The sequence below is a fragment of the Oryza glaberrima genome, chromosome 4 (assembly GCF_000147395.1).
Source record: "Oryza glaberrima chromosome 4, OglaRS2, whole genome shotgun sequence".
Taxonomy (NCBI): domain Eukaryota; kingdom Viridiplantae; phylum Streptophyta; class Magnoliopsida; order Poales; family Poaceae; genus Oryza; species Oryza glaberrima.
Window position 1 is genome coordinate 6,494,083 of NC_068329.1, and position 9,509 is coordinate 6,503,591.

At 40.2% G+C, this 9,509-nt stretch overlaps 1 protein-coding gene across 1 annotated transcript; it reads right to left on the bottom strand.

Moving 5' to 3' along the window:
- Nucleotides 1-5,256: 5,256 nt before the first annotated feature.
- On the bottom strand, nucleotides 5,257-7,777 carry LOC127771151 (probable L-ascorbate peroxidase 3, peroxisomal). The gene is made up of 9 exons (XM_052296987.1): nucleotides 7,499-7,777; nucleotides 7,245-7,369; nucleotides 7,064-7,113; nucleotides 6,886-6,951; nucleotides 6,743-6,791; nucleotides 6,389-6,471; nucleotides 6,215-6,294; nucleotides 5,955-6,057; nucleotides 5,257-5,654 (listed from the first exon to the last, which is right to left on the bottom strand). The coding sequence occupies exons 1-9, from the start codon at nucleotides 7,612-7,614 to the stop codon at nucleotides 5,451-5,453; spliced, it is 876 nt and encodes a 291-aa protein (XP_052152947.1). The 5' UTR covers nucleotides 7,615-7,777; the 3' UTR covers nucleotides 5,257-5,450.
- Nucleotides 7,778-9,509: the final 1,732 nt, after the last annotated feature.

Below are 9,509 nucleotides of genomic sequence, written 5' to 3' on the forward strand. Positions count from 1 at the left end.
AGGCCGGTAGCACAAATCATTCTGAAAAGACCACGAGCAATCGATGTTACATGCCTCACCAGTAGTGACATGGTCGTGGATCCCTTGGATGCGTGCGGTAAGCTTGCGGTGCACGTGTGCACGGTCTCACGGTACAGGACATCGTCCATAGTTGCCACCTACGACTGGGAAGCTTTCCGTACCGGAGCATGATGTCGTAGAGTAGCTTTAGATGGTCAAGGTCACATAGACATAGCGCTAGAGCTATCGTCGCGGATGGAGTCTGCACTAGAGCTTCGGGCTTGCGTGCTCCTCATGCTGCAGCTTTACCAGGATGTGGTGGTAATGCTCCACGATTACATCCCCAAGTTGTGCCTAGACGTGCTCCGGCGACCTCGGCACAGTATCCTGTACCAAACTCCTCTCACTTAACCACCACCACTTCGACACGGCTAAACCAGGCACCACTGCTGCTCGCTCAATCAGCCTCATCGACATCGCAACTCAAGCGCTGCATTCTCGCCAGCCTATCCAAGAATCCCAACACGAACACCTAATGAAGGTATAATCTTGACCATTACTATCTAGATTCATTTACATTCATCTTATTCTTGATGTGGAAATCACCAATGTGCTTGCCTGCTTCCTCCTCAGGCTGATCGAGGACGCCATGGTGCTTCTCCATACTTTTAGGGATTGGGTGCCAAGGGACACCACAAGCTTACCGCGCAAGCCAAGGGGCCTCCACGGCCATGTTATAGCCAGCGAGGCGTGTAACATCGATTACTTGTGGTCTCTTTGGCACAATTTGTGCCGCTAGCCTCAGGGAGAGATAGAAAAGAGAGTAGAAAGGAATAAAGGAGAGTCACTACTGTAGGATCGAATCACAATAACTAAGCCAACCAGAGGGGGGTGAATGGTTGGTATACCCATTACCAACCATTCAAATTCGAATTTTTAGCGGAAATAAAAGTTACCCTCAAATTTGACGGATCGCGGTCTGACCAAAAGTGTTGCGCCGGTCTGACCGAAAGTGTTGCGCCGGTCTGACCGCCTGATGAACGTCGGTCTGACCGATGAAGATTGATCGGTCGAACCGCCGAGATTGCATGCCACTCCCTGTCGCCGTGGCCGGTCTGACCGCCGTGTGCCCGCCGGTCTGATCGACCGCCGAAACCTGGTGAAACACAAATCGAATAACTCTTAAAGTGGATGACGACTTTATTGATTCTCTCTGTGTTTACAAAGTGCACCAACAGCACTCCTTACAAAAAATTTCGACTAAACTCGAAACCCTAACTCAACTCTCAACTCCATTGCTCTCAAAAGTGATACCGGGAAGCCTCACGCTTCCCCTCTATTTATACCCGAGGTAGGCAGCCTAAAGCCACAAACCAAACTCATACTAGAAGTCCTAAACACCTTAGGAAACCCTCTAGTACAAGAAACAAACTTTACATAACTAATCATACCAAATTTGGACTCCTTCCAAATTCGACTCCGCATCCCATATGCACACAATACCTCCATCGTATGCCATATGGAATCTTCACCAACCACGTGCATCAACTCTAGTCTAAGTATCCCGCATGATCTCTGACCACCACGGACGTCGTTTTATCCCCAAGCCGACTCCCGGTCCATCACCGCAAATACTCTCCCGAGGTATCGAGTCACCTACACATGAAATAAACAAAGAAACCATATTCCGAGACCAAGCTATCTCTAACTTGACTCATTGTTAGCAAACAACAGTATTTCATACGCATAGTATCCATCTAGAAGCCATAATCATGAAACTATCACGGATATCCAAACAAAAAACCCGAAACCGAAACCGACACAGAGTCGGCCGGTCAGACCGCGGGCTGCGCTGGTCTGACCGCGCGATACACGCCGGTCTGACCGGCAGCACATGCCCGGTCTGACCGGTCCCAACAGACAGCAGTACCTGTAGATCATCTGTAAAATCCAATCATCTCCAAAACCACTTCGCAAATAAATTCCAAATAACAAAACCAATAATCTCCTATGACAATTGTTCATCACAGAATAATAATCAAAAACACCTTTGATTTTACAATCTCCCCCTTGATGAACACATTGGCAAACCCATAAAAAATGTTTTGGTGTTTGGAAAAATAAAAACAAAAGTGGTAAAAAGCACACTTCGTACAAACGTACACATCGTGCTCGAAAATCCAAAAGAAAATTTTTCTCACTTTTGAAAAGAAAGAAATTCCCAATCGAACCAAAAACAACATGCTTTCCAAAAAAACAACATGCAAAAACAACATGCTCTCCAAAAATTTTCACCTTGCTTCTCCCCCTTTTGACAATGATTTCATCAAGCATAGGAATTATGTTCATTAATGACATATAGCATATCATGTCATGTGTTGCAATAAAAAGAAGATGAACCCATCTATAACATAACAAGCATGAATTAAAGTATAACTATGAACCAAAAATTTTACAATTAAGCTTGAATCAACAATCAAAATTCATGATTTCATACGATTTATAATGCAACATCTTAACAAGCACATAGGTTGAAGAATGAACACTAAACACATATACCTATTGCATTTATCACTCTTTCTCAAATAATCTTTAGCACAAAACAACCAAGAGAATTTTTTACTTTTTCTTTTTCTTGAGCCTTTTTCTCATATTTTTCTCTTTTATTCCGGGTGCGTCCCTGTCGTCAGGATTGTTTCTAGGGATTTGGCACCCATTATTTTGCTCACATCGAATACGTCCTTGTCGTCAAGACTGTTTCCAAGGATTCGGTATTCATTTTTTTTCATAGTTTTATTCTCTTTTCACAATGAGCAATTAAAGCTATTTGAGGAATAATAATTCAATAAAGCATATATATAGAGCATTTAGAAATCAAACCACATGCTAGCATCAACATTGCATATTTAAGTGTCATGCATCATCTCCCTTAAAAGCAAAATCTAAATCTCATGAAAATACTAGAATACATACAAGCTATGCTAGAGACAAATAAACCTTCAAAGTATTGTTAGTATGCACAAGAAAATACCATATGTATAAACAAAACTCTCTTTTCTCAATTTTTCTCATTGTCATATTTTTGCTTGATAAAACCATGAGGTACAAACTCCCCTTCAAAACATGCCAAAAGGATGAATTATTCCCAATTCACCACAAAGAAAAGCAAAGCGATTAGAATCCAAAGTTTTAGTGAAAATATCAGCAAGTTGCAATTTTGTTTCCAAAAACTGCAATTCAACATCTCCCTTCTCAACATGATCCCTCAAAAAGTGAAAACGAATATCAATGTGTTTTATGCGTGAGTGTTGAACAGGATTCTTAGCAATGTTAATAGCACTAGTATTATCACAAAAGAGAGGTATTTTCTCAAAAGTAAGACCATAATCTTTCAAAGTAGATAAAAGCCAAAGAATCTGTGAACAACAACTAGCAGCAGCAACATATTCAGATTCAACAGTTGATTGAGAAACACTAGATTGTTTCCTAGAAGACCATGCAATTAATGATGTACCAAGAAAATGACATGTTCCACTAGTACTTTTCTTATCAATTCTACAACCTCCAAAATCAGCATCGGAATATCCACTTAAGCATATAGAAGATGAAGTAGAATACAAAATTCCAAACTCAAGTGTATGATTCAAATACCTCATTATTCGCTTGACCGCTTGACGATGTGAAGCACGAGGAGAAGCTTGAAAGCGTGCACACAAACACACAGCAAAATGTATGTCTGGCCTAGAAGCAGTTAGATACAACAAAGATCCAATCATACTTCTATACTACTTTTGATCAACAGCTTCACCATCTTCATCAGGATCCAACACAGCTGTAGAACCAATTGGTGTTGAAATTGGTTTGCAATTCTCCATCTTGAACCGTCTCAAAAGATCCTTCGTGTACTTCGTTTGTTGCACAAATGTACGTTGAGGTGTTTGCTTAATTTGCAATCCCAAAAAGTACGATAACTCACCCATCATGCTCATCTCAAATTCCCTGCGCATAGTCTCAGCAAACTCCACAACCAAAGCGTGAGTCGAACAACCAAAGATGATATCATCCACATAAATCTGAACAAATAGTTGATTATCACCATGCTTAAGAACAAAAAGCGTTTTGTCAACTTTTCCCATTGTAAAACCTTTCGCAAGCAAAAAGTTCTTAAGCCTATCATACCATGCTCTAGATGCTTGTTTCAAGCCATACAAAGTTTTAGACAATTTAAAAATATGGTTGGGAAAATCAGGATTTTCAAAACCTGGTGGTTGTTTGACATAAACTTTCTCCTGTATAAAACCATTTAGAAAAGCACTTTTTACATCCATTTGATACAATTTAAAACCTTTTGAAGCAGCAAAAGCCAACAAAAGTCTAACTGCCTCAATTCTAGCAACATGAGCAAAAGTTTTATCAAAATCCAAACCCTCCACCTGAGTAAAACCTTGAGCAACAAGTCTAGCTTTATTTCTCACAATCAAACCATCCTCATTTTGTTTATTTTTGAAAACCCACTTGGTTCCAATAATATTATGTCCAGAAGGTGGTTCAACTAAAGTCCAAACTTTGTTTCTCTCAAAATATTCAAGTTCTTCATGCATAGGCACAAAGTGGTTTGAACAAGGGAAAACTAAAACTATATGAACATGTTAGTATTTTTTTTAGCCTTTTCTGGACTCTAGGTAATGGAAATGAAAATTAACACTTCGAAAACGGATGATAACTATCAGTCAACCTAATGCTCTAATAACACTTGATGTGCTCTAATAACACTTGATGTGCCTAGGTACCCGATCTTCCAATAGGTTCGATTTAGCGACATGAAGACGTTCACGTTATCATCTCGGAACAGCTACACCCACACATTTAGTAGTTATCAACCATGCTCTCACGTAGTTAACCTCACCACGAAAGTTTATCCCTACAAGCAATTGAAGAAACTCAAAGAATAAGAAAGAACACAATCTAAATTTCTAATGAATGATTAGCACTCAAAGTTGGGGTTCCATAAACTGGACTTGTTGATGACGAAACTATTGCATATATTGGCGGATCGACTAATCTAAGAAAAACCCGACTCTAACGATGACGACTACTAAATAAATATGGCATCCTAAGGTTAGCTCTAGGGCACAAACCTTGTTGGGCAGAGATCAGGATTTGCCGCTGACAACCGTCTCTTACAGCATGTTAGCAGGCAGATTCGCAGGTGTACGCGCGCATCTTGTGTAATCGAGTAAAATAACGCTCACAATCTAACTACAACCATTGGCTGTTGTTTTATTTCATTCTTTGTACAACGTTACAACATAGCAGACTTAGTAGCACTAACATATATATACCAACAAACACATATACATCATCCAAATGTTCCAATCGAGTACCTTCTTTTTGTACAGCCATTAGTGGTTGAGACGAAATAACGATCATTGTGATCGATGCAAATTAAATTAGCCAAGCCTCTTGTTGGATTCACAGAGGTAAGCCCAGGCGACAACTGCAGCAGCAACTGCAACCCCAGCTGCAGTTTGCATCAACAGGGACTTTGGTTTCTGGCATGATTTGTAGATGAATGCAGAGCGAGAAGGCGTGAACCCCAGCTCAGATAGCTTCTTGTGCGACTCTGCATAGTCCCTGAAAAATGCATCTTCGTCCTACAAAGAAAAATACAAATTATTGTTAGCAAATCAAGAACTCATTAACTACTAACTAGAGAATGCTCAATTGCTCATTGCACACATCATTCTGGTTAGGTTTCTATTTGTGCAATACTAATGCAATCTATCAGAAAGTTTATAGTTTACAAACTATTGTGATTACCATAACAAAGGAAAACATGACATTTACAGAAGCACTACGATTTTCAGAAAAGAAAAAAAATTAATTACCATCCTGATAAGCTACCTGAAATGTTACAGTGAATAGAAAAGATTTGGGATATAAATGCGATGTACCTTGGCATATAGTTCGACATAGCGGCGGAATGTAGGATCTTCAACAAGAGCCTTGTCAGTAGGCAACTTCAGAAGCCCTTCTGAATTCTCTTTCAGAAGCTCACTGCATTGAAGCAAATGGTGATATTTAATTAATTCTATAGATGGATAACTCATATTTAATATTACATGAAATAGGAGCTATCAAATTTCGGAGGATTCTTTGTCCAAGCACCATCAATAATTAATTCTGTGGATGGACAAGTCATATTTAATCTTACATGAAATAGGAGTTGTCAAATTTCAGTGGATCCTTTGTCCAGGCACCATCAAATCCTGATCTTTCGGGACGAGCTTTCCCCTGAAAATGAACTATTCAGAACATGATCTCTAATTTAGCTGGAAAATAGTAGTTGATATATTATATACACCAGTAGAAAGATGATGTTGCATACGAGAGTATGGCCGCCTGAGAGTGCTACTATGTCCTTGTCTGATAAGCCCATCCTGTAGAAGACTTCCCTCAGATGCGCAGGACCTTTTCAAAAAAGTAAAATATAGTACAAGAAACTAAATATCTTTGACATTTTTGAAGCAAATTATCCAGAAAAAACAAATTTCGAATTTAATTGTATCATCTGAACTTTGTGCATACAACATATTGGAAGGTTTCAGCGCTCATTTCATTTAATCATTTATAATTAGCAAAATTAACCCAAGAAATCACAGAAAAAAGTATCAATGCATTGGAGCTGATATTTTATTTTAGATTAGTAGATAGGAGCAGAGATAACGGGTCATGAATCAACCTTTCTTAGCATCTGGCAAACGACCTTCCTCTGGGGAATCTGAAGAATCCTGTAGATAAATGAGAAAAAAAATAGGAGAACTCAAGATGGTTTCATAAGATATTCAGTCTGGAAAAAAAATCAATGTCGATGCATCAACTCACCCTCCTGCCAGGAACATAATCTATAGTTGGCCCACCGGTGACTTCAACGGCAACAACTCCGGCAAGCTGAAATTAGAGGTGATGAGATTTATAATTGGTATGTGATTGGTGAAGTTTACCAGCAGGAAAGTAGGATTGTAAGGTTACTTGTTAGTGTTCAAATATGCAGCTGAGTTACCTGATACAGGTCAGCATAGGTAATCTTGGGATGCTTCTGTTTCATCGGTTCTGCACCACATGAAAGAACCATATATATCATCTCAAATCAAACTTGTTAAGGTCAGAACAAAATTAACAACAACAGCATCAAAAAACAAGTTCACATCCTGAACAAGAATCTGACAGAAACATGTACAGACCTAGCAGATCAATAGCAATCTTGATGCCCGCATTCGCGGCGTGGCTGTATTCCTGCGGGAACCTGATGGAGCCGTTGGGCCCTCCCGTCTTCGTCGCCTTGTCGTACGTGCCGGCGTCGTGCCACCTGCGCAACAACAGCGGCGGCGGCAGAGCCAGACGACATCAGCGGCGAGCTAGACATACACGATCGCGGAGCAGAGCAAGAACAGCAGAGGCAAAGGAGGAAGAAGAAGAAGACGAAACGGCAACGCACGCCAGGCGGAGCATGATGGGAGCGCAGCTCTTGCTGGCGATGAGGGGGCGCAGGTCGCGGCGCGCCCTCTCGACCTCCGCCATGTACTCCGCGTCCACCACCGGTGCCGCCGACATCGCTGCCGCTGTTGCTGATGATCCAAGAAGAGGTGATAGGTGGAGAAGGGAACAGAACAGAGGAGCTCAGGTTTTGGAGCGACACAGGGGTTTTTGTAGGAAAAGCGGGGAGGAAAGGGCGGGAGGAATCGAATGGAGTGGAGGTGTGGAGAAGGCAAGGGATGTCTCCAGAGGAAGGCAACGTGCCCAGGAATCTGTGGGAGATTTCTCTGGTATGCAGGGGCGAAGCTAAGTAGTAGTAGGGGGTTCCTAGGCACCCTGTTCTAAAAGAAAAAATAGTGCTTAATACCCCTCAGTGACTATATGTGCACCCCCTCAGTCAAGGTTGGTGTACCCCCATGCTAGAAATCAGACCACACAAGCACGAATGGCCTACAACCACACCACGAAAGGAGCCCAATACAGTCCAGCTTGCACCGTGAGGACTAATTAATTTGATTCATTGGAAGAGCTCCTAACTGTGAGTGATAGGTTTTCAATTACGTGATAATAGCTCTCGTGTTTTCAGTTCAAATGATTAGGGTTTGGAGTGAAATTATATACATACTGTGATATGCAATGTAAAAACTAAAGGATAATATAGTTATTGTCTATTAATTTATCGAATGATGAATTTCACTTGGGTATAGGGGATCGAGTATGATCCAATCTCGAGGAGAAAGCTATTGCTTACCATCCTAGTCTGAGAAATTTGATAGGAAGATAGTACATAAAGAATGGACTTGAGAAAATATATTCTAGACTGGTATCTATTTTACATAATTAATTATTGTGTACTTTTTCAGTTGAAAGTTAAGGTAATATTAGAGAAAATTCACCAGCCTATTAAGAGGTCAACATGTGCATTTTACTAATATTAGTGCATTTATTTATTTGGTATGCAATCAATTTTGTTCTCTGCTTCTTTGTCAGTGCACCCCACTGTTATCACTGATGATAACAGCGTGCAAAAAACATTAAAATTTATTGTGATATTGCTTAAAAAAATTATATGCTACTAGTGGTGCACCCCCTCCATTCTTCTCTAGCTCCGCCCCTGCTGGTATGCACATCACTGGGCCTACACACAGCCACGGTGGAAAATCTCTTGATTTCTGACAAGATTACTGATTCAGACCTGGTTTAGTTACTCGAAGATTTTTCCAAAAAATTTTGGACACATTAAATCTTTGGACTATGCATGGAGCATTAAATATAGATTAAACAAACTAATTACACAGTTAGAGAGGAAATCGCGAGATGAATCTTTTGAACCTAATTAGTCCATGATTAGCCATAAGTGCTACAGTGACCTACATGTGCTAATGACGGATTAATAAAGCTCAAAAGATTCGTCTCACGGTTTCCAGGCGAGTTATGAAATTAATTTCTTTCATTAGTGTCCAAAACCCTTTCCGATATCCGGTCAAACATCTGATGTGACAGCTAAAAATTTTCTTTTCGCGAACTAAATTACAAGCCCTTAGTTGAGAAAGTTTTTCACTGGCTCTGTCCTAGGCCCTGTTTAGTTCCCAAAATAAGAACTTTTCACCCATCACATGAATGTTTGATACATGCATAGAGTATTTAATGTGGACAAAAAAAACCAATTACACGGTTGGCGTGTAAATTGCGAGACGAATCTTTTGAGCCTAATTGCGTCATGATTTGACAATGTGGTGCTACAGTAAACATTTGCTAATGATGGATTACTTAGGCTTAATAAATTCGTCTCGCAGTTTCTAGGCGGAAACAGTAATTTGTTTTTTTATTAAACAACGTTTAATACTTCAAATGTATGTCCATATATCTGATGTGACACCACAAAACAATTTTTTTTGCCAACTAAACTGGGCCTAAATATAGAAAACTAGTACTACATTCTAGATGGGTCTTATTCAGCCCTACTCGGCTAC

What these genes read in the sequence shown, in the direction of transcription:
- LOC127771151 (XM_052296987.1), bottom strand. Translation starts at nt 7,614, where the DNA reads ATGTCGGCGGCACCGGTGGTGGACGCGGAGTACATGGCGGAGGTCGAG. An exon ending in GATTGCTATTGATCTGCTAG is followed by an intron (nt 7,114 to 7,244) that starts GTCTGTACATGT and finishes CATGTGGTGCAG; the next exon opens with AACCGATGAAACAGAAGCAT. An exon ending in TTTGCCAGATGCTAAGAAAG is followed by an intron (nt 6,472 to 6,742) that starts GTTGATTCATGA and finishes TTTTTTGAAAAG; the next exon opens with GTCCTGCGCATCTGAGGGAA.